Source organism: Pyricularia grisea, chromosome I (genome assembly GCF_004355905.1).
Source record: "Pyricularia grisea strain NI907 chromosome I, whole genome shotgun sequence".
Taxonomy (NCBI): domain Eukaryota; kingdom Fungi; phylum Ascomycota; class Sordariomycetes; order Magnaporthales; family Pyriculariaceae; genus Pyricularia; species Pyricularia grisea.
The window spans coordinates 1,811,682-1,839,298 of NC_044973.1; the positions used below are offsets into that span (position 1 = coordinate 1,811,682).

The following is a 27,617-nucleotide window of genomic DNA, read 5'->3' on the forward strand; positions in this document are numbered from 1 at the left end:
TGCGCGCGCGACGAACAAATCATCGAAGAAAAAAAATAACAAAAAAAAAAGTGTTGGCGCGGGTGAACGCGGCGGGTTGAGGCAGCACAGCACAAAGCAGACAAGGCAGTGTAACTGGTAGCGTGGAGCGGGAGCAATGTTGGCGTGCGTGCGTGCGGTCCTGCATCGGTAAACACACCACACCACACATTAAAAAACGGACCCGACCATGCAACGGCACAGGCACAGGCACAGCGGAGCACAACACAATTGGGCGGGTACAGGCCACTCACAGGTCACCCACTTCAGATGCGACAACCCGTGCCTGTATTTCATTCATTAAAGATGACAGGGGTAGCAGAGGTACTGGCAAATTAAAGTTCAGAATCAAAAAGGCTGTCGTCTCCAGTCGTTGGTCTTCTCTTTTGGGACAAGCGTCCCCGACTACGCGGCGATCAATGCTTGGGCCCCCAAGGACCTCGCCCCGCCCACAACCAGGGCTGGAGGATCGTTGCTCTGGAGGATTTATCACAAAAAAAAGAAGAAAGAAAAAGAGAAGAAAAAAGGAGCCCCAGATGGTTGTACTGTACTTGGTAGATCAACACTGCAAGAAAATGTTCGGTCGATAGAAACTGGTGTTCCAGATTCGGTTCCTTCCCGTAATACCTGTAGATAGTTACAAATAGACTCTAGAATCACAAAAGAGAAGTAAGAAGGCCGTGGATTTAGGATCAATGTCCGCATGTTCCTCCCTACCTAGGTAGGCAAAGTAAACAAATAAAGCAGATAATACAGCCAGATGCCTGCCACAACTTGGTGCTCCACAAAGTGAGGTCCCCTTTTTTTCCCATTCTCTTTCCCCCTCCCCTCTTCAATCCTCGCTCCAACTTGTATCGCAGGTACTTAGCCTTGCCTCACCAAGAACAATTAAGGATTATTCCCACCCTAACGTCCTTTCGACTTTTGACAGCGGTCAAGCGAGTACAGTATGTGCTAACTGTCTGTCTGTCAGCAAGCCTTCACCTTTCACTCACGACGTTTGACTCTTGTCAGCCATCGAGGTTGTGGATAAATGGAGACGATGGGCGTTCACCTAACCTTGTTTGGGACGTTAATGCGACAGCCTGCATGTATGACAGTTGCGTGGGGTCAGACGCTGGCGTGTGGCTCGTGGCGTTTGGCCTAACGCTGATATCAATTCAATACCTGCATTCATAATTGTACTTGATGACAGAAAGTCTAACAAGAACAAACTGTGGGCAGTCCTGGGGCTTAATATGCATGCTAGCTACCAAGTAAGAACCTGAGATGCATGTACATGTAAGTAAGTACCTAGGTAGCTTGGTAGGCTTATACCACCACCTTGTAGGGCAGCAAGTCCCAATCCTCCCGTTTTACTGTACAGTACAGCAGACGAAACCACATACGAAGTACTGCCTCCTACCACCAGTGGCATTTGCATACGATTTTTCCGCAAATGACAGCCAGACCCTTCAATCTCTTCCTCTTTTGCACATGCGCGGTACCATTTTGGGGCCATGCTGCTCAGGGGTTTACATGGTGCCGCCCCTCTCCTAATCAAAGGCTTGATGGAGCAAAAGACAACTGCCCCACACCTGGCACGCCGCTAAAGAAATATCCACCGTACGATTGATGTTTTTGCTTGACTTGGTTGCCCAACCACGCGGGACGCTTTCCACCAGGGAAACATGGGGAGGGAAGGAGGCAAGGGAGGGTTGCAGGCACAGCACAACCTTGATCGAAAGTGTCTTTTTTCTTCTTCTTTTTCTTTTCCTGCTAATACCACCCAACCATTTCCTGTTTCTCCTGTAGTATTCGCGCGCACTTTTTGGTCTACTTCGAACCAGCGAGTAAACGATCAGTTCACGTCTGCAGTTGGTTCCTCCACGATTCTAGACCGACGTAAGGTGGGTGGCATCAGAGGTTGGTAGCGAACTAGAAAAGCGCCGCGAACCGGGCGTAGTATCCGGCTGTTTCTTCGTGATTTTTTTTTTCTCCCCTTCTCTCTCCCCGTCTTCCAGCGCTCCAATCTTGGGCTGTTTCTGGGTAGATCGGGTTCAAGAAAAGGCCCTGTCCGAGTTTGGGGCCCAAGCGTCAACTTCCAATATCTCGTTTGTTGTGTCATAAGCCACTTCCATTTATTTTGGAGCGTTTTCATAGTGCTTTTTGCCCCCTTTTTTATTCCTCTCTTTTTCTTTTCATCTTACTTACATTCCTTTTCTTTTCTTTCCTGTCTTTTTTTTTATTGCGAAGATTTATTTTATTGATCCTTCCACTTTACCCGTAGGTACATAATTTTTTTTTTTTTTTTTTTTTTTCCTCTCTCTGTCTCTCGTTCATCCTTTGCTCCACCACCCTCTTCGCTTGCAAAGGCCCGGTAAACCGCTAGGCAATCACCACGTTGGCACGTTCTCGAAGGCCGGGGGAGAGCCCCAGCCCACAATCCACTTACAAATAGGATCATCCGCAAATCAGAAGAATAAGTTTGCGCTTTGACTCCCGGTTTATCTAGCCGTGCGGTCTGTGTGCCAGTTTGCCCCAAGCCCACCTCTTAACCCTTGTTCTGGTTTTGTTTTTTTAGTTTTTTTACGAAGCTGCGGAGTACTTTCGCGTCTTTAGTATGCTTTCCTTACTCGAATCGGAATGCATATCATGTTTGCACATCCATCCTGTTTTTGCCAATCGCTAGCAGTGAAAGACTATTAAGTCGCTCGCGACATGTAGGTATAATTAGGTACATGTTTGTTTTTTAGGCGCCAGGATGTGATGACAAGATTGCGTGATGTTGGCTTAGGTTTCCTGGTTGAGCTGTCATTAACTACCAAATAAACACTCAGGTAGGAAGCCGAGCGTACCACGGGTACCTAGGTAGGTTCCCAAGGAACCTTATTTACATTGATGAAATGGGTATGGTATACGGCGGCAGTACTTTCCCCGAGTTATCCCTTACGACAATCGGTCAAATCGCATCCTGTCTCTGGTCGTTTGTACAAAATCGCATAAATTATGCATAACAGACCTTGGCCACTAGGAACCAAAAGAACAGGGAAATATCAACTTGGACTGATTACGGCTGCTCTTCCGTGGGTCAGAAGATGGGATGGCAAGAAGTAAAGAAATCCAAGTTTTTTTCTAAGCAAAGCTAGACTAAACTTGACTAGACAGATGCGGCGGCATCAGCATTAAACTGAAGGAAACTAGCCGGTACGGAGCACAAGAATCCGGACCGGCATCCCCACGGCCCCAGTCTTCACCCACCGCACTGTACAGCGATGTTTCATTCAAGTGAAGTGCCGAAGGATATTGTTTTAGGAGCAGAGAGGGGTTTAACAACCAAGATCTCTCTTGTGCACCGTGTGTTTTTGAAGGGAACCTCTCTAGGTCGAGTGAAATGTGGCTGAGGCCTGCCATGTCAGTACATGGTGAAACGGGAAACAGTGTCATCTGCCGCATATAGAATGTCTTCCGAACCACCGATTACAATCAATTAGACACAGATGGATTCGATTATTGTTCATGCTATTGAGGCCGGTCACATTCTGGTTGATGTCGTTACAGGAGTAAAGGGGGGCGCCGAATTACAGTGCATTCAACAGAAAAAAAAGTTCAAGCTTGCCCGGATTTGGGGACAATCAGAGGGAGGAAGCAATAATTGCTGCTCGAGACAACAGCCATTCTGGCTGTAACCAAGGATTGTGGCGTAAATACTAACTGCGCCTGTACGTCAAACGGCCAGCCCTGTAGGTTACATGGGATATGGGACGCGTCTCAACCGTCTGATGTCTAATTCGTAGCATATTTTCCGTACCGAGGTAGGTATATGTCAAATAGTGGAATTTCACTATAGGTCGCAGGAACATGCCGGTATATGTCAAGCTGTGTGCGCTGACTGAGATGGGTAGGTAAGGTACGTAATTAGCCTTTGTTAGTTACAGGTAGTATTCTACCTACCTACCTACCTGCCTCAACATGGATAGCCTGACTTTGACCACTAAGACGGATGCATGCATTTGCAATTGGCAAGTCTTCCCGTAGCGAACTTAGACTGGTTGAATTACTAGCGCAAAAAAATTCTACTTCACGCATGCAGCCTAAAAAGCCGAGCAAGCCTAAGGTCCCTACCTAGGAAGCTGGTTCGTAAGTACTGAGTAGGTACTCCAGCCACACTCACATCCCGCTTTCCGTCACAGCAATACCTACTACACAAGGGCTGTTTTCCCACTGACTCGAAAATGATTACCCACAACTACATCTTGTTGAATGACTGTTGTCATGAATAATTACCAGCTAGCCCAGTGCTACCGTACAAAAATAGTCGTAGTGGACTAAGTTTCCTTGCTATTTACTACATAGGGCTAGGCTCTCGCACAGCGTTTGTCTTTCAGCCCACATACTAATTCCCATCAGTCAGGGTCTGGCAGGTGGCATGGAAGGTGACCTCGTACCGTCTACTGATATTCGTTGGGTGTGGTGGGGCTCATACAAACCACTTACCTCTACCCCAACTTCATGTGCCGTGTCTCTCAGAATAAGGCTACATACATACACGTACAGTAAACTCATCTATTGTACTACTTACTATATTCATCGATGGTACATATTATATGTACGTAACAGTACAATAAAATTCGGGACTGGAATATATACAAGAAGCCCCCTTTTTATTTCTGTTTGTTTCTCACTCTGAATCGTACGCTTTGACGCTTGCAATCAATCAGCGCGCCATGACATTACAAATACAAATAGCCCATCGCGTTTTTCTCTCTTTTTTGTTTATCCCACATATCCTAGCCTGTAAACATTTCGCTTTGACAACGGGGCGCACCATGACTTTGACCTCGTGCAACCTCATTGATCTGCATCCACGAGCGTTGCCATTTTTTTTGACCACTTAGAAAGAAAAGAAGAAAGAAAAAAGAAAAAATATCTCCGTACAGAATACTTTGCGTTACATCCCTTTGTGATGCCCTTTGCCGTTCATCCCATCTTGTTTCATCATTGGCGCGGGGTGCGGCTGTCCTTCAGCTTATCTATCAGGTCCAAAAGTGAACCCCCCGATCCCCCCCCTCACCCAACACCCTCTGATTATCGTTGAGATGGCAGGCGGGGTAGTGCGAGTTGAGATGATTCCAACACGGAGACATGTCTGGGAAGTTCTCGGGGGTGGGGTTATGTTTGTTCTCTCCCACCCAAGTCCCCCTATTCGCAAAGAGAACCGTTTTGGTCCCCCTATTCGCCCTGACCAGGTGACGCGCAAATGTGGTAGCACATGCCAAGTAATAAATCACAATCCATCACCATCCAGGGTAGCATCCTTCCAACTAGGCCATGTACAAAGCTCACTGGCCAGTTGTTTGTACACTTGTTATGAGACGATACTCCAGGAGTTTGAAGTAGCATTTGGTTTTCCCCTCTTTCTAACTCGACCGCAACAGGCATGAGGATGGTCGATTGAAGGTTTAATACATTGTGGTCGTGCCCAAACGCCACTATAATCAGACGAATGTAAGCAGCAAGGCAGCACCTTGATCTATAGGAAGAGAGAGAGAGAGAGAGAAGAACCCCTATTAATTCTTCAGGGGTTGAGTTTGCAAATTCAAGGCCGGATCACTACCCAAAACTTTTGCAGTCACGGTTCATCAACGGAAAAGGTCAATGCACTACAACGAGATAGGAGAAGAGAGAGTGACGGGCTGAGGCAAAGTGGAAAAAAACCACCCACTATGTTCCCCATGGTCTCAATTTCTTGTTCTGTGTTGTGACCGTATGTCCGTATCCTTCATGCAGCAGTTACGTGGCCAAGTCTTCTAGTCAATTCTGGAGCTTCCAAGGAGAAGAAGATTCGGCAATGGTTTGCAGATCTGTAACGAAAGCTCGGTAGCAAAACCCCCGTAGCCATGTCTGAATGTGAACATGGAGCCTCTAGTCTCCCTAGTTATTAGCATTGAACAACATAAACAGGAGAAATTGCGACTGACCACAACTACTCAAAAAGAAGGAACTGATGATGGTCACCTGACTGTAGCCGTATCATATCACGTGACCCACGCGCTCAAGTCGTGACACTCCGTCGCGCCACGTCCCAATTCCAAACTCTTCTCAAAGGCAGGGTAGCTGGGGTAGATTCAAGATGACATCGTCGTGCTGACACAGGCTGCTCGACACTATTTTGGAACTTCTTTTGATTTGTTACTTTCATCTTTCTGCCCTGCTAATTTGCTTAGGTTTGCATGCTTGCTCGCCAGGGCAAACAACCTGCACACCTGACAGACCTACTGCAATCAATGCTTCGTCTCCAGCAAAGCGACCCTTCACACTGTGATAGGATACCATAATGCCTGCAGATGTGATTGACCTGCTGTCGAGTTCGGAGCCATCGTCACCACCCAATGCTATAAATTTGCCGACAACTTCGCCATCAGTCCTGAATTCACTCAGAAACCAAGCAGAAAACAAATGTGATCATTCAACATTGGCCAACCGGCTGACCGGTTCAGGGTCTCCCCCCGCACAGCCCTCTAAGTCATCCGTATCGGCTGTGGCAACGAAGCGTTCCATTGATTTACTACAGCGAAGCCAAGAAATACTACTCTACTCGGATGACTTCGAGACAACGATAGATCTATCATATGATGCCGGATCCGAAGATCGTGCTGTCAAGAGAGCACGTGTCGCCGGTAGCAGTGAGGTTCTTGCCAAGTCCTCAACCTCTGTTACGAGTACCGCAGGAACAAGAGCCGATCGTCAACACTTGTTACGGCAGCAAAGGGCATCTGCACTTGATCCTATTGAGTTTACAAGCTCTCCCGACCAAGTCCCTGTTCGAAATAAGGGCAAAGGCCGCGCCACTGTCCTGCCTGACGACGATGACCCGTTCGCTAGTTCCCCGCAGGTAGTGCACCGAAAGGAGAATATCAAACCGTCAGGAGCACAATCTAAAGAGAGTATACCACTGCAGCCCTCAAGTTTTCAGGATCCGTTCGCAAGTAGCAGCCCGCTCCAGCCCTTGAAATCCCCACCACCAAAAGCCGCATGTCGTTCCCCAAGAAGACCGACAGCATGGGATCCTATATCTAGCTCCATGCCCGAAGTCTCCCTCGGGCCTAGAGAAAATGTTCTCAGTTCGCCAGTAGCCCTTCCGACCACCCGAAAGCTAGCCAAGGCACACTCTGAAGTGATCAGTCTCTTGGACTCGGATGGCGATAGTCTCGCCTCCCTTGCGTCTGATGATTCCTTGCCTGATGTAACAGACATTGCGGCCAAGGTAAAAGCAAGTCTTGATGCCAGGTATCCTTCTTTGAGCAAAGGTTGTCGCGCCATTGTCAGACAAACTTCAAAATCACCGCCGCCTAGGAAAAGACCTGTTGCATCAAGGTCCAAGCCAGGCAGTAATATGACGGCCGTAAATTCTACCACTACCGGTAGTGGGGTCGCTGCAGCGGAAAGAGCACTTGAAAAGCAAGACAAGGCCGCTGCGCGCAAGGCAGAGTCGGAGCGTAAGAGGTTAGAGGTGGAACAGGCAAGGGTAGAAAAGAAACTCGAAAAGGAGCGTGCAAAAGCGCTCGCAGAGGTCAACAAGATCCGAACGGATAAGAAACAATCCACACCCGAGATGATTGTTGATCTTCCCAGCGGCTTAAACCCTAGAATCAAGTTACAGGTCGAGACTCTGCTCAAGGATCTCCAAGTCAATACTTTAACCAGCAGTACCCCGGTCAGTAACACTGTCCGGTGGCGCAGGAAGGTTACGGCTGTGTACAACGACGAGGCAGAGCGGTGGGAGCCTGTTCCTTTGCGTCTGGAGAAGGAAGAGCATGTCATGGTGTTGATGCCCGCCGCTGAGTTCGTGGAGCTCGCGCGAGGTGACGCTGGTGACCAGGTCCCTGACGCCGATGAAGATGCCGATAATGATTACATAGCAATTCCAACGCTTGAAGATCATGTCAGCCGTATGCAAACTCATTTTCCAGGCTCAAAGCTCATATACCTGATTGAGGGCATGCCGAAGTGGATGAGAAGCAACCGCACAATTCAAAACCGACAGTTCGCTGCTGGCGTCCGCAGTCTTGCAGCACAGGTACCTGCGCCGTCTGCTCATGCCGAAGGTTCTCAGGGCTCACAACGGCGGAGGAAACCGGCCAAACAAAAGAAGACCCCAGTCTACGTGGAAGAGGGCATTATAGAGGATGCATTGATGCGGCTTCAAGTCATACATAGCGCCCTCATTCACCACGTTGATACTGAGTTGGAGACTGCCCAGGTATTTTACACCAGAATCCTTTTGATATACCCCTAATCGTGTCATCAAGCTCTCAACTAACACTATCCTTCACTTTCCCAGTGGATATCTGTTTTCACACAACACATATCGACGATCCCGTACCGTCGCAGCCGGGATGCAACCAACGATCGTGCGGCCTTTTGCATGGACACGGGCCAGGTGCGGACGGGCGATGATGCGGGGGATGCCTATGTGCGAATGCTGCAGCAGATGACGCGCGTGACGCCCGCCATCGCATACGGCATCGCTGCTGAATATCCCACTGTTTCTCAGCTCGTCGGTGGCTTTGAATCCCGAGGCCCGCTGATGCTCGAGGGGTGCCGCAAGAGTACCAACAAGGACGGCGCCTTTTCTGATCGGACCATCGGGCAGGCTCTCAGTCGCAGGCTATACAAGGTCTTTACTGGGCGGGATGAGGGGAGTACGGATGTATGATGGGAGGTGACGTGTGGGCGTTGCTGCTGCTCGACTTTTATGATGATGCAATATTGTTTGATGCTTTACGCGGTAACTATGTCAGTCATCGAGGTTAATGAATGAATGAATGTACAAATTGCTTGCTTCATGCCTATGGGAACTGGTGATCTTTGGGCTTATGGACACGACTGAGCCATGGTCGAAGTTTGTCATTAACCAATGAACAACAATCATACTTTCCAAAATGGCATTATTTGGTCACTAAGACGCTGTGGGATATTTACAATAACAAAGTATGCTGAAATTCCAAAAGAGCATTGCCTCTTCGAAATGTACGTTACGAGGTTGGTCTAGGCCATTCACGGCAGATTGGATTGACCCCTAACCCTGTTGTTGACTTATACAAGAAGAATATTCCGTATTGGGCGAGTCGATGAGCTGCACGTGGAGTCTCGAAAAAGAAGGAGGGAAAAGAAGGAGAAGAAGTAGAATGAAAGGCATAATGATGAGCTAGTCGGAGGGCTGGAAAATGTCCTTTCCTTTGAGGACTTGAGATTGAGTTGCAACAATGACAGGTTATATTGAGGAAGAATACTCTTAAATTTGGCCATGTTAACTGGGTGATAATGCCCCGGAAGAGCTGATCTACTGGACCCAATTTCTTGGGTACCTCTATGCTCCTTCTTTTCATTATGAATAAGTCGTAATGCTTCAAAAAAAAAAAAAAAAAAAAAAAAAAAAAAAAAAAAGAAAGCACCATAGCACTACCGAAACCCCGAAAACGGCGTCCCCAAGACCCTGGCGCCAGCGTCGTCAAACCTGACCCCTTCACGCCTTAGCAGCAGCCTCTTCTCGTCCAGCGTGATGCCCTCGCCGTCGCGGGGCCATTTACCCTTGAACCCGCCCAGTGCACCGCCCGTGGCGACGACGCGGTGACAGGGCACCTCGGGGGCGAAGGGGTTGCGGCGGAGGGCGTTGCCGACGGCGCGCGGCGACGAGCCCAGGTGCGCCGACATGATGCCGTACGTCGACACGCTGCCGCTCGGGATCTGGCAGAGCAGCGACCAAACCTTCTTCTCGAACGCGGTGCGCGACGAGGCGGCGATGCGGTCGAGCTGCGGTTGCATGTCGTTGCTGGCTGCGACGGGTGATGGTTGGCCGTCGGTGGTGGTTGGGTTTGTTGTGGTCACTGCTGCTTTTGCTGGTGGGTTTTGCGTTGGGATTGGTGGTTTTGTTGATTTTGTTTCCATGATCGTGGTAGAAGAAGGGGCTCTTTGCGAGCTGGTCTTGCTTATGCCTGCCCGGCGGGTAAGCCTTTTAGAGGGATCGAGGTCGCATGCCTGTAGGCGTGTTGGCCTCGTAATCTCCATGTTTTGGAGGCGCCGCGACTGAGCAATTACTTTTCAAAAGCCAGATGATCCTACTATAAATGGGTAGGGTCAATTTGGACGTGTGAATGGAAGATTGCAGTCTTATGGTTCCAGGTACATGAGGTACCTGGTAAGTATCTGATATCTTACATACAAGTAGTAGGTAGTTGCGTTGCATGTAAATGCTTACCTACTTCTTATGTGTAAATTGAAAACAACTCAGCTTTGATGCGCTTCGGCTCCGACCCCAATCTCCGACCACCTCTGCAAGGTACCTACAAAAAGTAAATGTAACTGGGGTCTTTCCCTATGCACGCCTTGCATGCCTGTCAAAGAGGTACTCTAGACATATGCTTTAGATGCAGTGATAACTACGATTGCAATCTCCATACTTTCTTATAAAATTGGTAGTGAATTCCATCTGTGGTGTGTTATATATGATGACGACTTTATCATTGACTTTCAGGTACTCTGAGTATAGGATGCTTACTGGGTAGTATAGTACCCCATCTGATTCCCGCAGTTGGATCCATGGACAAGGTGCCTTGCCACTCGCCTAGCCCCGCTGTGCAAATGTACATTTTTTTTGCATCCCAGTCACTTTCCCCCCGCCAAAATTCTTTTGTCATTGCGATTGCGACAAACCATCTTTCCCACAAACAGTACGAGTAGAAACAAGAACAACGACAAGAAACCGCCTGAGGAAGCACTCATTTTGGTTTTGCAAGGAATCTAAAAATAAGGGAACCCAGACATCACCAAAAAGAGAAAGAAAAAAAATGGCCGACGAGGAAGAAATCTCCGTCTACGACGAAGTCGAGATCGAGGACATGACGTACGACGAAACCCTCCAGATCTACCACTACCCGTGCCCCTGCGGCGACCGCTTCGAGATCGCCCTGGCCGACCTGCAAGACAGCGAGACCGACATCGCCGTTTGTCCCAGCTGCAGCCTCATGATCCGCGTCATCTACGAGGTCGAGAACCTGCACAAGACGGAGCCTGAGCCGGAGCCCGAAAAGGAGAAGGAGGAGGAGACGCCCGCCCAGGTTGCCGTCGCTGCGTGAAGTTGCCAAAGCCGCGAGTTGGTGATAGATACCCACCTTGTCAAAAAAAGTAGTGCAAACGCAGAGAGAGAGAGCGGGGTGTGCACACGTCTCTTGAGGCAGCGTGCCCGATGGCTCGGGCGTATGCCGCTTCTCAAGAGACTCGAGTGCATGTGGGCCTGTTGGCTCCCGCACGTTGACCTCGAGTGTGTGGCTAACTGCCACATAAAGATGGGATGCTGTCGACTATATGACCAACGAGTCCCCCGCAATGATGGCGTTGAGGGGCCCAGCATCAAGAGATACAGTCTCGAATGGAGCAGCCTGGGGCATGTTCACCGTTCACAACAACGCTGACAACGCTTTTAACCCAAAATTTAAGGCGCAGAATTTGTGAATTCCAGGCTAGATATGTCCGGGGTGGGGATGAACTGGCGAGGAGAAGTTCTGCAGAGACGTTCGTCTTTGCCGTTACGTTCCTTGACGGAACAGATCGAGGACCGGCGAGGGACGGTGAATCAAGGGTGGAAAGATGGGGTTTGGAGATTTACCAAGGCGTATTATTTGGTGTGCTGCGTTTTCTCAGAAGAACATACGTTCACCTGACTGCCAAGGTTTGTCTAAGCTATGTTTGAAGATAGCAGAGCTTGGTTCTCGAAAGTGGGATTATAACACGGCAATCCTTTTATCAAAATTTCTACTAAATCTTTTTTCAGCTACATGTATGAAAAAAAAAAGTCCACAAGGAGCATGATTGAGCACTTTCTTCATCGCTTTTCTCCCTACACCCAAGCAAGTCTCCTCGCATCATTCCACCTCAAGTGACAGTGTCCCTGAGAAGAAGAAAAAAGTTTACAAAGCCAGCAGGCCCAACCCACAGGCAACAGCCATGCCCATAAGCGACCCGTCGCAGAGCACCTGTCCAGCCGCCGCAGTGACGACCGTAGGTGGCACGGCGGTGACGATGGTCGGCTTGGCCAAGGTAGGACTGGCCAGTGGCGGAGGGCTCAAGATGGGAGGAGTGACCGCTGGCGGGGGCGGCGGTGGCGGGGCCGGCGGCGCGGAGGAGACTGATGAGGTTGCTGTGCGGGTTTTCTGGTCAGCTCTTTTTTTTTTTTTTTTTTTTTTTTTGAACTATCCTACACGTCAAGCTCTCGCCCGAGAGTAGAAGCAACACCAGGGAATCAGGGGGGCCAAAAACAAGTATAAACTTACCAGCAGCAGTGGAGGCAGGAATGGGCAAAACCATGGTCGCCGTGACGCCGTCGGTCAAGTATATGGTCGTCCACAGGGAGGAGGTTGTCTGAGCCAACTTGGCTCCATCGGCGTGGCCAGCCGGGTGATCATCAGCCGCAACGGCCGTGGCGAGGAGAGAGGTGAGGAGAATGATTGGAAGCATTTTGATTTGCCTCTTATTCAAGTCTGTCTTTACTATTGGGTTATGGCTCCTTTTCTTTTTCTTGTTGAGAAGCCTAAGCGAACGTGGGTTGGCAATACGACAAGGGCAAAGGAATGAGGAGAGATTCAAGGAGGAGGGATCTTCGGCTAGAGACGAAAAGACACAATTCCTTGGATCTCATAAGTATCCCGGATGGAAAGCTTGGTGTCACGCCCTCGGTGTTGGTCCGCAGAACTCGCTGTGTCACGTAGAACTGTTCGTCATCAACGGGAGTCGTACAGGAAATACTCAATGGACATTGAATAGGGGCTGGTAAGGGGGCGTACAAGCACAACAGAAGGGGCTTAGACTACTAAAAGAGCAAACACGGGATACAAAAAAACAACCCCTTAAGTACAATTTTATTTATTTGGTAGCTACCATGGTTGGCGCTCGGCTTCACTATACAGACTTGCACAACTAGGATGGAAAGGGGGAAGAAAAAGGCAAGCTTACCAAGCTGTAAGCTTCATTCCAGACAACCGGGCTACAAATATACCAAGTCACTTGCTTGGATTTGGCAAAAAGATTTAGAGAGATATAGTTACAATGGCGCACAGCATTACCAACTACAATATCGTATTATTGCGTGCTACGTTCCTCGAAGGTGAATCAATATGGTCAAAAAGGGCCAACCTCACGCTTTGTCCCCTAGGCTTTCGACCAAATATTGATCAAAGAAAACACCCCGACTGTATTCCGGCGATTTCTAAATATGCCTGAGTCCTTAAGGATTAACCAGGCATCCGGCAGTTACTTTTGCTGTAGACTGACCTACCACCAATCTCATTCGAGTGTCTCTATCATATACACATACTAGACGAACTCGACTTTAAAGGTACCATCGAACATTTCACAACTGTCTCACAGATCCGGGTCAATAGCCGATTATTTGTTACAACAACCGAATACCAGGTCCAGGAGCTGCAATCACGGGCTGCTTCCGAAGTTGCAGTAAAATGAGAGGACGGACGTGTTATCATAACGAATTACCAGTTTTCAAGAACCCATTTATAAGACTTTTTCTCCGTAAGCTACCCAAAGGTGCTGACTGCATCACCTCCCCAAGAACCACGTACGAAGGCAGTCAAATTCAAGGGGCACCTGTCCTACAAAAGCGGGAAGAATATTATTATGAGTTGTTTCGCGGGATTCTCAGTGACAGCTGGTGTCTCGACTGGTGATAGCAAAGTTTTTGAGCTTTCAGCGTGAGGCGACAATCGGCCTGTGGTCCGCCTTGATTACCACATCTTGGCATTTCTCGCAATCTGCAGCTGACTTTCCACTGGCATCTTCCAGGAGACAATTACAACGTGAACTCCTCCAAACTTTCATTTCAAACGAGGGGATACTTCATCATACAGCAGTGAAATAAATCAGTGACAAGTGTGACATATTTTGATTCCCTTTTTTATATTTTGTAACACGATGCTACAACATCATCAACCCTCAACATTCTCAAAGTAGAACGTCGGCTGGCCAGGCACGGCACCATCTGCGGCTTGCGCTGTAACATCAACTTCCTTCCCACCATCGGTCAGCAGCTTACCCTTTTTGCTGCCCTCAGTGACGGCAACTACATCCACAGCGACGCACCCAGCCGACCGCTTGAGACCGGGCACCATTGCCAGCAGGGTCTTCTGCTCGTCAAACGCGAGCTTGCGCTCCAGCACAGTGTTGGAGTCCTCTCCGCTCTGCAGCCTCTTCTTGAGGTTGTGCACAAACGGCATGGCCTTCTTCATCTCACCCATCTTTCCGATACGTGCAGAGAGCTCCTTGTCGTCCTTGATGGCATTCTTCTCCGCATCCCAGTTCTCCCTGACCAGATCAATGTACTTTTGCTGCCACGCCGGGAAAGCCTCGGCCGTGAAGATTGTGAGCTTCTTGGGCCGCTTGGGGTCGAAAGAGACCTCCTTGCCCTTGGCCTTCTTCTTGAGCTGTGCAGACTCGGCCGAGTTGACGTTGGAAGCAGTGCCCTTGACGTACTCGCGAGCCGCCGTCAGGGATGCATCAACCGCGGGGACCTCGGGCCAGCGAGCGTTCTGAATGGTCTCCTTCTTGCCCAGCACCTCGAGCCAGATGTACTCGGCCCAGTGAGGTGCAACAGGCAGAAGCACAAGCGCCTGCAGCTCAACGTATCGCAGAACCACGTCACGGTGCAGCTTGATACCAGCAGCCGCGCAAGACTCGCGGTAAAAGCTGATGGCACTCGAAAAGTTGTACCAAGCTGATTGCAGAGCCAACTTGTAGGCTGTGTCCTTGTAGTGACGCTCTGCTTCACGCACAAGCATGTTGAGCTCGTTGGTGAAAAGAGCATCCTGAAAGTCGTTGAGCTCGCCAGTCCGTAGGTCGCCAATGTTTTTCACTGCATCTTCGATCCATTCCCTTGTTGTGAACAGGCGAAGAATAGTGTTGTCTGCGACGTCCTCGTCAAAGTTGGCATCGTTGACACCGTCTCCGGCGTCGGCAATGGCCATCCTCAACGCATCTGCACCGTACTTGCGTGTCGCCTCGTCCAAAGTCATAAAGTTTCCGGTAGACTTACTCATCTTCTCGCCGTTCATCATCAGGTGACCATTCACGCGGAAAGACTTGGGCCAGTACTCCCGTGGGAAGAGAGCAATGTGGCAGTAGATGGCGAACGTGAGATGGTTGCCAATGAGATCCTAAAGTTGATGGTACTGTTAGCAATCACTGAAATATACTCAGGCTTGGCCGTAAAGAAACCAGGACTATCTTACCTTTCCAGACACACGCAGATCCAGGGGGTAAGAGTACTGGAATTCTCTTCGCATCGCCTCCAGAGTCGTCTTGGGGATATTGGAGTCCTCGACAAGCTTATCGGTCATCTCGGTGCGGCAGAAGATGTAGTCCCAGACCTCATCAAGCATTTGCTCCGGTCCTATGTCTGCAGAGCCCCTAACACGGCCAAAGTTGTCCTTGTGCAGGAATGGCACTTGGGTGTAGTAGGCCATGTAAACCGTGGAATCACTGAGGGACTCAACCAGGAATTTAGGATCCCAGGGGAGTTTGGAACCCAGACCGTAGGTTCTCGCGCAGGCCCATTGGTTAAGCCAGTTAAGCATACCCTTGAAAGCGTGCTTGGTCTCGGTGGTATAAGTCTCCAACCCGTTTCCGTCAGCGTTTTCGACAAACTCGAGAGCCTGATCGCGCCACTTCTCCTCGCCATAGTCGAGGTACCACTGATCCAACAGGGCGACAATGCACTCATCTCCTGAACGCGATACAACCTTGTTCTCAGGCTCTGCGTATGCAAAAGCGAGACCCTCGCTGATGAGGTCTTGCCTGACCTTTGGCTTGGCAGCCTCCACCTTCTCGCCCGCATACTTGCCAATCTTCATTGTACCTTGGTAATAGCCCTCTTTGTACGCCAGCTCCTTGGCCTCTGTCAGCTGCTTGACGTCCTTTGGTGATGCGATCTTGAGCTTCTCGACCAGGAACTTGGCGCAAAGATCACCGTAAGATGGGGTGTCGATGATAGGGACGATCTCAAGTTCGGCCCATTCCTTTGTAATGCCATAGTAGTCTGCCTTCTTTGCCAGATCCATGACGGTTGCATAGTCGTCCGGCGAGTCGCTAGGTACTGAGGTTACCACGCCTGTGCCCTTTGTTTCCTTGACAGTCTCCATGGGGAGAATGCGAACCTCCTTGTGAACTGATAGGGGTGCATTGACCCTGGTTCCCACGATGTCGGCGCCAACAAGGTCGGCAAGCTTCTCGGGAACAGTCATGTCCTTCTCCAGCAATCCTTGGAAAGCCATGTTCTTGGCAGACCTCTCTGTGACAACAAAGTATTCCTTCTCTGATGCCTTGAAAAGACCATACTTGAGCTTAGGACCGACAAAGCAGCAGGTCTGGCCGTACATGGTCTCTGGCCTCAGGGTAGCGGGTACGAGGAAGACGCTCACGTCGCTGGGGACCTTGCCCTCCAGGGCGGCAGCAGCCTTGGGTGCCCACTCCACAACCTTGAGCTTGAGGGCAGTGTACTCCTGTGGGCCGACGCCCTCACCCTCACCTCTGTCGTGGTCCATGCATGGTTGGCCGTCCTTGGCTGAGTAAATTGTGTAACGCTTGCCGAACTTGACCTTGTTCATCTCCCGTAGGCGGTTCATGGTCCACCTCACGAAGCTGTCGTAGTAAGGGTTGGCGTCGGTGGTGACAAATTGCCTCCTCCAGTCGATTCTGGCACCTGTAGCCTTGAGGTGCTCATGGCACAGGGGTGGGAAGTAGTCGAGCCAGTATTGGCTGTCCGCGAACCGATGAATTTCCTGCTTTGGAATGCCGATAGACTCCATGATCTGGAACTGGTACTTCTTCTTGACGGTCTTGGCGTTGGCCTTACCCTTGGTGGCCGTGAACTTTGTCAGATCTTCCCTCTGACCAGCAGTTGGCTTGGGCGCGGGCGCCGCCTCCGACTCCTCAGACTCCTCCTTGTAGCCATCAAACTCCTGCCCAAACTTCTTGACCTCCTCTGCAAGCTTGTCGGCACAAGCCTTTATAGGAAGACCGGTGCAGTGATAACCCTGAGGCCAGAACGTCCTCTTTCCCTGCATCCGGGAGAAGCCCATTTGGAATTCGACTTTGCTCATTGTGAAGTAATGTCCAATGTGAAGAACACCGTTCATGTAGGGGTAGGCAATCGTTCCGAAGAACTTGGGAAACTTGGCACGAAGCTCCTCTGGAGATATCGAGTCCAAGGGATATTCGTCCAGAGATGGCGCATTGAAGTTGAAGACGCCATCTTCCTCCCACTTTTGCTGGTACTTCTTCTCGATGGCGACGAGGGCAGTTCGCTTTTCGGTCTATGTGAAATATCTGTCAGCCAGGCTTGTTACTTGGGTATCAACATTGGTTTATTAACCGTACTCCTTTCAACTCCTTGGTCTTGGAAATTTGAAGCCCATCCATGGTGGGAATGGGAGTTGCCGCCGCCATGGCGATGAACTGTGTAGTTAGTCAATCCGAGTGGCCAAATACTCAGGTTATTTTGTATAGATCAAGTGACAGAGGAACGGATTGACTGTTTGACAGTCTTAGGATCTGAAAAATTCAAAACTATCACCTAGAAAACTTCACTTAGACTTGACTCACGGAGCCGTCCGTCATCGCGAAAACATTCTATGGAGGGGCAAACCATTCGAACCGCGGGGTGCTGCTTGTGACAGGGGTCCAGCATATGCTAAACCTGTTTCGGACTAGCATAAATCTCAGGAACCCAAGAAAGTCGAGATCCCTGACCCATTGGCACTGTGAGCTTGCTTCCATGGTTTGTCTCGACAGCCATATCATATACAGAGAGTGGTGTTGAACTTTGTAAGTTCACAAAACAAGATGAGAGAGACATGATCAAAACAAGAGAAGTCATTGGTAGCTCCAATAATATTCAATATTTAGTCTACTGCATAATCATTGTATTTGCTGACCTCAACCGTGCAATATGTCCTGCAAGATTATTTAAACCTGTCATGAAAAAGGAACAAAAGAATGGTTACAGGGCTGAATAAAGTGACACCGTCAGAGGCAAGGCCCGCACGCGTTGAGCTGCTTTCGGAGGATAGAATCTGCAGTAAGTGCCGATACAAGCGGTAGTAGGTACCTGCTGAATGATTCAAAGTGAGAGTGGGCGCTATGACGACCACCTGGTACCCAGTACCTAGTGGGGACTCAGTGCAATTTGCCCGCCAATAGCAGTCTACCATTGATCAAGCGCAACGAAAAGGCACGTGAATTCCGTTAGCAATTTACATCGACCAAACAGTACTGCATACAAGGCGATCATCATGCAATAGGAGACGAAAATAAAAATAAAAGCTCGTCTCCCCGTCTCCAAAGCTCAATCTTCAAAAAAACGGTCGACTGAACAAAGCCAAAATTCTTTAGCATCATGTTCTCGGCCACCCTTGCGCGGAGGCTTGCCGCGGCAGCAGAAACATCTGCCTCGGGCGCGAAGAGCAGTGGCAAGCTTTACATAAGTCGATACCCGGCCAAGAAGGTTTGGCCGCCAGACTACTCAAAGCTGACGCCCCAAGCCCAGCTCAAGTATGAAAAGAAGTACAAGAGGAGGGTTGCTATGCTCTCAGAACGACCGCGATGGGACAGGTTTGTCAAGCTCGCGCAGCTTCTCTCCGTCACGTGTACGTCTTGTGGAAACTTTCAGTACCAATTTCTATGTCTTCAAATAAACTGCGGAGCCTGCGAGGGAATAAGGGCTGACTTTGCTCACTGATTACAGCCATTTTGACCTACGCCATACTCTTCATGAAATGGGAAGATGAGAGACACAATCCTTTCTTCGGGGTACGTACAACCGGTCTTTACTGACCTGCTTCATTACATCGAGATTGGATGGACGTCTCCTAACTAGATTTTACACTCTTTCAGATCAAAAAGGGGTTCTGGGCGCAGTTCGGATACACTCTTGACATGGGGACAAAAGCTCCCATCCAAAGCACAACAGCGCGCCCGGATTTCAATAAGAATCCTCAGTAAAATACCTGGTCGACCTCTCTTACCTCCTCTTGTATAATATAATGTAGCCGTTAGCATTTCAGCATGAGCACTGGCGTACTGCTTTCTGTTCCACCATCAGATCCGCTCCTGTTTGCACCTGTAGTCTTCTATCAGGGCTGGACCTGCTCTTCGCATATGCAATCCTGTCCCGGGTCGCGGCGGTACAACGCTTTATGTCAATGCTGTGGTTGGCATCTGTGGGTTCTTGCAGAATTTGTGGTATGCCCAAGGACCAGCTTCGATCAAGACCCCTTGAGATGGAGAAGTCCTCCACGGCTTTGCAGCAACAGCGGCGAATCTCAATAGGTCACGGTTTGATGCCCCCGGTATGGAATGCAATCGCCCACTACCTGGTCACCTTCCATGCCAGACCCCTATGCCCAAACCAGATCCTATACCACCGCCGCCTCCCCTCCCCTCGTTTGTCTGCCTCTTGGCAACAGTGCCTTGTGCACGCACGCCGGCGACGATCCGATCCAAGTTTGTCTCGACGACTACGCCGCCGACAATCATCTCGCTCAGGGTTGAGTGCAGCGTCTCAAAGTTGAAGATGAGGTCCAGCTCGCACACATTCTCAAAGAGCTTGTCCAGGGCTTCAACATAGACCTGGATCAAGTCGATGAGTGCGAGCGGAGACTCGGTGGCGGTCGAGATGACGATGAAAAAGAGCGTAGCGTAGTTTCTGTACGTGACGAGAGACGGCACGTCGTTCTGTTCTGTCGAGTCGGTGTGCGAGGTGCCCGAAGCGGCGAGGAGCGGAGGGAGAGGGAGGAAGTTGCACGAGCCTGTGGGTCGGTTGGATACGAGCGTAAAGATTTCGGATATGAGGCGCTGCTGCATGCTCGTCTCCTGTGGCATACGCAATGTTCAATGTTAGCGTCTGTAACGCCATAGTGCTCACTAGGAGCAGAAACGAAAGCTTGCTCCGCCCATGATCGATTGTCTCACCAGTTGAGTGTAAAATTTGGTCAACCGGGGTTGGCCTTGGCCATTAAAGACCAAGAACGCGTTTATCATGATGGGCAGCCTGCCAGCTTCGTCGGCCGTTCAAGGTCTGAATGAGGATGGTGCAAGTTGAAACGCTTTCAGACGAAAGAGCTACAGACCGCGTTAGCGGTTGGTGGGCGTTTGTGACCATTAATTGTGGGGTAATAAACAGCAGCGCAGCGGCTTTGGTACAAGTGGGGTATTAACGACCCCAGCCCAGTCCCGGACTTGGCGCGACGTCAATTGGAACTCAAAAGCTCCAGGGGTGAGCTAACAACGGAAGCTTCGAAGCTCCTTTCTCTCAATTGAAAAATCCATGGCTCAGCTTTCTTGAACGCTAACCACCATCACTGCTCATAATTCTGATCTGAAACGGAGAATCAGGTTCTGAATCTGGTCACGCCATCGTATTCCTACTGAATAGGTAGATACTGCATCACCCCATCGTTCACAGCAAACGGTGGTCAACCCATTCGGCCTCTATTAAAGCATCAAGACCAGCAAAAACATGAGTCGTTCCGCAATCAATCTCATCCGGGTTGCCCGCCGTGGCTTGCTTCACAATGCTGCCATTGCTCAGCGGGCACCCCTTGTGCCTGCTGCAGTCCCTGCCCTGAGGAAGGTCAACTCTGGCCCCGCCAACTTGTACAGATCGGTTGCCACCGCCACTGCCAGTCGGAGGAAGGGTATTCAGCCAGATTCGGAGACGCCGGAGCCAACAGAGCCAGTTCAATCAACCTATGTCCCAAAGACACCGGCTCCGCTTGAGGAATCGGAATATCACGATATTGCGGATGAGTATCTCGACGTTGTCTTGAGCAAGCTCGAGGATGTTGCAGAGCAGCGCCCTGATGTCGATGTTGAGTACTCGGTGAGTAGCGAATGAGTCTCTAGTTACCAAACCCTCTTTTCAGTCGTCGTGACATAGCGATTGCTGACTCTTTCTTTCAAGTCTGGCGTCCTGACGCTGACATTCCCGCCGCTGGGAACCTATGTGATCAACAAGCAACCGCCCAACAAGCAGATCTGGCTGTCATCACCCGTCTCCGGCCCCAAGAGGTACGACTATGTCATCATCGGCGATGGACAGAACCAGAAAGAGGGCACCGGTTTGGGTGACTGGGTCTATCTTAGGGATGGATCCACACTCAGTGGACTGCTCATGGAGGAGCTGAACGTCGATGTTATCACCCCTTAGTAATTAGTGGTAGCTAGGGATTCTGGAGGTTCCGCCATTGTACAGTATGTAAGCATATGATCAGCAGTTGAAAGGCAGCAGGCTTCAAGTCACCGAATGCAGATATTGTTTTGGGAGCAGGAAACACAGGACACGTTGTATGCATGGGATTCAACGTATTTTCATGGTATCTACGGAAACATGGACTAGATAGGCCGCAAGGTTCTGTTATCTGTGAATGGTTGCGAGGCCAGCAAATAGCAAACGCCGCAGATGACATGGAAGCTAAGCAGTCAAACTTCCAAGCCGTTTTAGATCACGGTCGTTAGGTGGTTAAAAACCAAACGAGGCTGCACTGTTGTACAACCGAATTATTTCCCATGATGCGTAAGAGATTGTTAGTGTGTGTCACCCAAGGACAGCTTGATTTCTACTGCTCACGCTGATACAGGGTAGGTAGCATATGTTTCCCGACTAGCTCTATTCTGCTTCACTTGGTCAAATGAGAGCATGTTTTTAGACATATATTTTTCTCGGCAGATTAATTGTTATCTTTTCCCTGGGCTCAATATGAACACTTCTTTGTGTATAAGCATATTAGCAGAGGTAGAAATTACCAGAAGTTTTGCGGGCATTTGGAAAACGATGGAACTTTGTTCCTTGGATGGGGTTGGTCGATTGAGTCTCTCAGGCTCCACCGCGAAATCCAAGGCCTAGACGAACAGACGAGCCACTTCAAGATCTTTTCACTAAGAGAGCAAAATTCAGAATATCAAAAAGAGAATATTTGTCAAAGGGATTTTCTCTTAGTCCCAGGTGCAATGTTGAGATCTCTTCAATTCCTCAGTCGAGCAACATCAGTTCCAACCCGCCGCATCATCACAGCAAAACGTTTCGACGTGCAGCAAACCCGCCTTCAACACAGCATGGCAGACATCAAGAGCACCACCAATTCAAATCCTGCCCCCAAACAGGGAGGCGATGGGGTAGAGCAACAACATAAGCCCCTTCCACTCCCCCCAACGCCCGATCAATCCACCACTGCGAATGATGGGGTAAAGCAGCTCAACGCCCAGGGCGGCTCAGTGTCATTCGACCACCTGGGACCAATAGTCGTAAATCAAGACGGGACCATGTCGCGGGTGGCCAACTGGCCCAATATGACGCAGATAGAGCGCGAAAACACCCTTCGTATCCTGGGAAAACGCAATCAGCTCAGGCTGGCAGCACTACGAAAAGCAGCCGAAGACACAGAGAAGGCGGGTGATGGGGAGACGAAGAACTGAGGGCGAGTCCGAACAGCTGGTATCAGATTTGCTCAACGGCCATGATGAACTCCGGGGGTCTAGAAGTGAACGGCGAAGACGGGGAAAAGATGTCATAACCAGAGACATATTGTTGTTTCCTGATTTTCCAGTCGTCTACCTATGTGTTTCTACAGTATACTGTATCTTAATATTTATCCGCATGATTCCCATCGTACATACAGCAGTAAATGACAGCAAGATGGACTGGTTTTTACCCTGCCCAGATTTTCTTGCTCTACTCAGGCGGGGGGGGGGGGGGATAAGGCAAAGTCACCAACAGTACTGTAGAGTGAACGAGTGCACCTAGACTGGGCAAGTGGGGCCTTGAACCAAAACCAGAGTGACTGTGGAGCTGGGGGGACACATAACGCGCGTTAGCTCCCCGCAGCCCTTCCCTTCCGTCCTTTCCTTGCATGCAGGTGGGTTCGATTTCATTTCACTTTCATTCAATTCAAGCTCATCCGAACCCAAAAAAAGAAAAAGCCAATAAAGGGGTCGACCTCTTTCTACTACGTGCCTACAACAAACAAAAAAAGAAAAAGAAAAAAAAGAAAAGAAAAAAAACTCCTCTCAAATTCTTTACCTTGCCTGTAATCCGCAACAAAGATTTCGCGGGGGCCCAGGCCGCTGTCAATCCCTGATATCCACCGCTCAGATGAGGTGACATCCGTAATTCTTTTCTCGCATGATTTCTAAATGGATGTAGCGTCCTCGTCGTGTGAGCCTCCGACGAACGCCATGTCACGCCTGGCTCGGAGAATCGAGCGCTGCTGCTGCACCTGCCTCGGACTTTCTCCTTTAGCTTTTGTATACGGCCTCACAACATGGGGAGTCTGGGTGATTATCAGCATAGGATCATCCAATACGTCTTCCAGCTGGATAGGTATGTCTTTTGACCCCTATCGCTTCGCCTCTGGTGCTCGACATCCCCCAAACGGTGACGGGAATGAAGTATTAACTAGGGCGGCCTCGACATACCTAGGCACAACATCTTCCCTCTTTGGCATCATTCTCTACCTCCTTCTCAACTGGTCATATACAACGGCCGTCTTCACCCCACCGGGTAGCACAACCGACAATAATGGCTACAGCGCACTTCCTACCGCCCGCGCCCCGTCGGCGACGTCCTTCACGGTGAAATCAAACGGCGAGCTGCGCTTCTGTAAAAAGTGTCAGGCCCGCAAGCCAGACCGATCGCACCACTGCTCTACATGTCGCCGCTGCGTGCTCAAGATGGACCACCACTGTCCCTGGCTTGCCACCTGCGTTGGCCTACGAAACCACAAGGCCTTTATCCTTTTCCTCATCTATACGACACTCTTCTGCTGGTATGCCTTTGCCGTCTCGGGCATGTGGACCTACAACGAGATCATGCTGGACACCACTTATGTCCAGGACCTGATGCCGATAAACTACATCATGCTCTGCGTCATCTCGGGCATCATCGGCCTCGTGGTCGGCGCCTTCACCATTTGGCACCTCGTACTGGTTGGCCGCGGCCAGACCACCATCGAGTGCCTCGAGAAGACGCGCTACCTGTCCCCGCTGCGCAAGTCTCTTAGGAACGCTTACGACGCACAGCACAGTGGCCACGGCATCCCCCTGCCGGCCTATGGTCAGCAGATCCTCGAGATGCACGAGAACATCGCACCAGGGATAACGCGGCCCGAGGAGGGCGAGGACTACGCCAGCGGTGGCGGTCAACCGGCCTCTACCTTTGCCCAGCGCAACGGCAATGGCGCTCTGTATAGCGAGGTGCCCGGCCCGGAGGGTCAGATGGGCCGTCGCCTAACGTACGATGAGCTCGAACGGTACAGGGCCCGCAAGCGCTACGACGAGTACCTCGACGAGCAGGATAGCGCCAAGCTCCCCAACGTCTTCGACCTCGGCGTCCGCCGAAACTACCTCCACCTGTTTGGCCACAACCCCTGGCTCTGGCCTCTCCCCATCTGCACCACCACCGGCGACGGCTGGTCCTGGGAGCCAAGCCCCAAGTGGATCGAGGCGAGGGACAAGCTCGCCCTCGAGCGGGAGCAGCAGCGCGCCAGGGAGCGCGCCGCCGGCTGGGGCATGCCCGACGATGCACACGACGCCGCGCCGCCGCCGTGGAGCCAAACGTCACAATCAGCCCCCGTGTACGCGCAGAACGGCCAGCAGCAGACGCACGACGAATTCCACAACATAGCCTCCCCGGCGGCCGGTGGGGCTGGCAGGCACTACAACAAGAGCCCGATCGCCGGCGCCCGCATGCCTTCCAAAGCAGACCGGGTTCTCGGCCGAGATCCGAATCTGTATGTGGACGCGGCGCCGTCTCAACCCCCGCCGGCGTCTCTTTCCATGCGCCGCCTCGGCCCCAAGGGACGGGACGATCTCCTCGATGATGACGACGACGAAGACGACTACGAAGACGACGAAGATACTGCCGTTCTCGAGCAGGACTTCGCGGCTCCGGTGGTGACGGCCAATAATATTGCGACGGACAGGAGGTCGCCCGGCTTGCGGCCGGACAAGGACTGGGGCCGCGGAGGCGCGAGCGGCCTGCTCAGGGGCACCAGCGCCATGGGCCCGAAGTCACCTGTCACGACCGGCAGGGCGAGAGGCGATTCGGACATTGACGTTGATTAATATTAGCGTGCGAACAGCAGAAACCGCGTTTGCATAGATGTATTGTGTTTGTTAAGTGTTTTGATTTCGCACGTTTCACTTTTCTTTCTGTCATTTATATGTGTAGACGATGGTTTTAAACTTAGAAACATTTACCCTTTGTCATATTAGCATTTTTTTTTTTTTTTTTTTTTGATATACGCAGCACGCTATCAAGTGAAATATATATATGAAAGAAAATCGACAGTCATGTATCAATCCCAACGGGGACCTGAATCATTGCCCCGATTCGGACATTTCGAGTAAAGCAACACGATCTAGTTCATCAAGAAAAGAAAAAAAAATCCAACCATAAAAGCCAGCCCGGTGCGCCTTTTTCGTTTCCCAACCATATAAACGCCAAACATGCAAACCCCATCATAAATCGCCATCTACTTGACCGTCAGCCTGCTGCTGTTGCTGCTGTGTCTCATCTTCATCCTCTGCCGACTTGCGATCGCCGCTACTTATGGCCATGACGCCGTCACGCCACTTGGTATGTAACCTCTCGAGCCCCTCGGCGGCCTCCTCCTCCCTCGCCCAGCGGTCGTAGTCCCTCGCGGCGCCACCGGGCAGGCGGCCGTACTGCCAGCGCACGGAGCGGACGACGCAGACGTCCTCGAGGGCGGCGAAGCCGGAGCGCAGCAGGTCGGCGGGCGGGAGGCTCTGCGCGAGACCGTCGGTTACGCCGTGCGTGTTGCTCCACAAGGCCCAGGGGCAGCCGGCGACGGCGAGGTGGCGGATGCGGCCGAGGTCGGTCGTCTGGCGCCAGAGCGTGGCGCAGCGCGGCGAGACCACCCTGCCCGACAGGCAGATGACGTCCCGGGTCAGGTCTGCGTAGATGCGGGCTTGGCCGTCCTCACAGCCGAGGACGAGCTCGTACCGCTTGAGCGCTACGGTTCGGGATTCGTGGCAGGCGTGGAGGAGTGCTGGTGGTGGCGTGGAGCTTGTCCAGCCTGTGGTTTTGGGTTTCGTCTTGAGGAGCTTGCTGGTGGTGGTGGTGGCGGTGGTCTTGTTGGTCGGGGTGGGAGGCGTGGTGGTTATGAGTGTAGTAGCAGCGGTGTTGTCGGTTGCAGCTTCGTTGTTATCGTCTGCGTTTACGACAACAACACTACCGCCGTCGGTGGTACTGTCACTAGGAGCCCCTCGCCTTCTTATTTGCGGTATGATGAGCCTAAGTTCCGCAAGCAGAGTGTCGGTAGCTGTATATGGAGAGCGCAGGACTACGGCCCGCGACCCCGGTAGAGCCTCTTCCCAGATCTGCAAACGAATCTCTGCAGGTAAAAGGGAGAACTGCGGGAAAGTATTTGGGGCCCCGGCCTTCTCTCGAGCCCTCCTTTCCTTGAGATTTTCCAACCGCTCACGAACAGAGTATTTGGCTCGGCAGACATGTGCCCGAGCCTGCCGCTTGTCCTCGGCGATCTGTTCCGACATATCATCGAACCGACCGGTCCAGCCGTCGACAAATATGTCCCGTTGAAGACGCAGTGAGGACCTCAGCTCCCGTGACTGTCCCCTTATGAAATCCATTGCCGGCTGGAGAAGTGTCCTTGTGCTTCCAGTAGTATCTGGAGTAACTGGGTGTGCTGTGGTTGTTGATTGGGGCGGGCTGGCGCCTGTGGTCATAGAAGTAGCCGAATCCATTGATATCCTTTCTCCTCCGTCTTTCAAAGTTGAATTCCTTCCCGAAAAAGAAAAATTTGCTTATCTCTACCTGACTATAGATAGGTAAGGTAGGCAGGCAGATGTGGTTCGGACGACATAGGATTCGAGATGGACTTGAGACAACGATCACGAAGGTAGGGATATAGTGTTTATCCGCTGTCGGACTCGAGTCGCCAGCTCGGCAAGTAGTGCCGTACTAAAAAAAAGAGGGCAACAAGTGGATTTCCGATACCAGCCTCGTCTCGCCTTGAACAGAGGTGAAAGATGGCGAACCCACTATACAACGGAGGAGCAGAAAAAAAGGAGAGGCAGCAGCAAGTCAGTGCTCCTGGGTTAGGTTGATCGGACAGGAACGAAGCAAGAGTCAGAAAATGTCACAGACAAAGACTGGGCGCGGGAGTGTAGGTAAACAGTATCAATGGGGGAACTAAACCACTTATTCAGCTTCCCCGAAGCCTAGCATGCAAGGCATGGTCTGTTCTGTTCTGTTCACCCCCCCACATACCTACTTCACCGTACCTAGTATGGAAGCTAGCAAGAAAAAAAAATATTACAAAAAGAGACTAAGAAAATAAATAAAGTCAGAAAACGGCAAGGACCCTGGAGATCACCGCCTTGGCCGACCTTGGATCCGACAGATAGGAGGCCAACAGTTGGAGTTTCCCAGCCTTGCCAGCGAATGGGAAGGCCGATTGGAAAGAGGGGTTATAGGGGCCCCCATTCCTCCGAAAGGAAACATTGGCGCTCTTTGGGGG

General features: G+C 50.9%; 11 protein-coding genes across 11 annotated transcripts; 6 read left to right on the plus strand and 5 right to left on the minus strand.

Annotated features, from left to right (window-relative positions):
* Positions 1-6,114: 6,114 nt before the first annotated feature.
* On the plus strand, positions 6,115-8,804 carry PgNI_05570 (uncharacterized protein). Its single transcript, XM_031125601.1, has 2 exons — positions 6,115-8,260; positions 8,342-8,804. The coding sequence occupies exons 1-2, from the start codon at positions 6,335-6,337 to the stop codon at positions 8,714-8,716; spliced, it is 2,301 nt and encodes a 766-aa protein (XP_030982050.1). The 5' UTR covers positions 6,115-6,334; the 3' UTR covers positions 8,717-8,804.
* Positions 8,805-9,079: 275 nt separating this feature from the next.
* PgNI_05571 (uncharacterized protein) lies at positions 9,080-10,068 on the minus strand (the record flags this gene model as incomplete). Its single annotated transcript, XM_031125602.1, has 2 exons — positions 9,080-9,149; positions 9,467-10,068. The coding sequence occupies 2 exons, from the start codon at positions 10,066-10,068 to the stop codon at positions 9,080-9,082; spliced, it is 672 nt and encodes a 223-aa protein (XP_030982051.1).
* Positions 10,069-10,847: 779 nt separating this feature from the next.
* PgNI_05572 (uncharacterized protein) lies at positions 10,848-11,135 on the plus strand (the record flags this gene model as incomplete). Its single annotated transcript, XM_031125603.1, has 1 exon — positions 10,848-11,135. One exon carries the CDS (start codon positions 10,848-10,850, stop codon positions 11,133-11,135), a length of 288 nt encoding a protein of 95 aa, XP_030982052.1.
* An 831-nt stretch (positions 11,136-11,966) lies between these two features.
* On the minus strand, positions 11,967-12,513 carry PgNI_05573 (uncharacterized protein; the record flags this gene model as incomplete). The annotated part of the gene is made up of 2 exons (XM_031125604.1): positions 11,967-12,196; positions 12,330-12,513. 2 exons carry the CDS (start codon positions 12,511-12,513, stop codon positions 11,967-11,969), a joined length of 414 nt encoding a protein of 137 aa, XP_030982053.1.
* A 1,415-nt stretch (positions 12,514-13,928) lies between these two features.
* PgNI_05574 (uncharacterized protein) lies at positions 13,929-17,692 on the minus strand. The gene is made up of 3 exons (XM_031125605.1): positions 17,440-17,692; positions 15,294-17,375; positions 13,929-15,218 (listed from the first exon to the last, which is right to left on the minus strand). Exons 1-3 carry the CDS (start codon positions 17,506-17,508, stop codon positions 13,995-13,997), a joined length of 3,375 nt encoding a protein of 1,124 aa, XP_030982054.1. The 5' UTR covers positions 17,509-17,692; the 3' UTR covers positions 13,929-13,994.
* Positions 17,693-18,457: 765 nt separating this feature from the next.
* On the plus strand, positions 18,458-19,062 carry PgNI_05575 (uncharacterized protein; the record flags this gene model as incomplete). The annotated part of the gene is made up of 3 exons (XM_031125606.1): positions 18,458-18,707; positions 18,806-18,870; positions 18,955-19,062. 3 exons carry the CDS (start codon positions 18,458-18,460, stop codon positions 19,060-19,062), a joined length of 423 nt encoding a protein of 140 aa, XP_030982055.1.
* On the minus strand, positions 18,866-20,181 carry PgNI_05576 (uncharacterized protein). Its single transcript, XM_031125607.1, has 2 exons — positions 20,032-20,181; positions 18,866-19,932 (listed from the first exon to the last, which is right to left on the minus strand). Exons 1-2 carry the CDS (start codon positions 20,098-20,100, stop codon positions 19,438-19,440), a joined length of 564 nt encoding a protein of 187 aa, XP_030982056.1. The 5' UTR covers positions 20,101-20,181; the 3' UTR covers positions 18,866-19,437.
* Positions 20,182-20,370: 189 nt separating this feature from the next.
* Positions 20,371-21,601, plus strand: PgNI_05577 (uncharacterized protein). The gene is made up of 2 exons (XM_031125608.1): positions 20,371-20,941; positions 21,023-21,601. Exons 1-2 carry the CDS (start codon positions 20,579-20,581, stop codon positions 21,266-21,268), a joined length of 609 nt encoding a protein of 202 aa, XP_030982057.1. The 5' UTR covers positions 20,371-20,578; the 3' UTR covers positions 21,269-21,601.
* A 572-nt stretch (positions 21,602-22,173) lies between these two features.
* On the plus strand, positions 22,174-22,533 carry PgNI_05578 (uncharacterized protein; the record flags this gene model as incomplete). Its single annotated transcript, XM_031125609.1, has 1 exon — positions 22,174-22,533. The coding sequence occupies one exon, from the start codon at positions 22,174-22,176 to the stop codon at positions 22,531-22,533; it is 360 nt and encodes a 119-aa protein (XP_030982048.1).
* A 491-nt stretch (positions 22,534-23,024) lies between these two features.
* Positions 23,025-25,179, plus strand: PgNI_05579 (uncharacterized protein; the record flags this gene model as incomplete). The annotated part of the gene is made up of 2 exons (XM_031125610.1): positions 23,025-23,437; positions 23,517-25,179. The coding sequence occupies exons 1-2, from the start codon at positions 23,379-23,381 to the stop codon at positions 25,177-25,179; spliced, it is 1,722 nt and encodes a 573-aa protein (XP_030982049.1). The 5' UTR covers positions 23,025-23,378.
* A 396-nt stretch (positions 25,180-25,575) lies between these two features.
* PgNI_05580 (uncharacterized protein) lies at positions 25,576-26,841 on the minus strand (the record flags this gene model as incomplete). The annotated part of the gene is made up of 1 exon (XM_031125611.1): positions 25,576-26,841. The coding sequence occupies one exon, from the start codon at positions 26,839-26,841 to the stop codon at positions 25,576-25,578; it is 1,266 nt and encodes a 421-aa protein (XP_030982948.1).
* Positions 26,842-27,617: the final 776 nt, after the last annotated feature.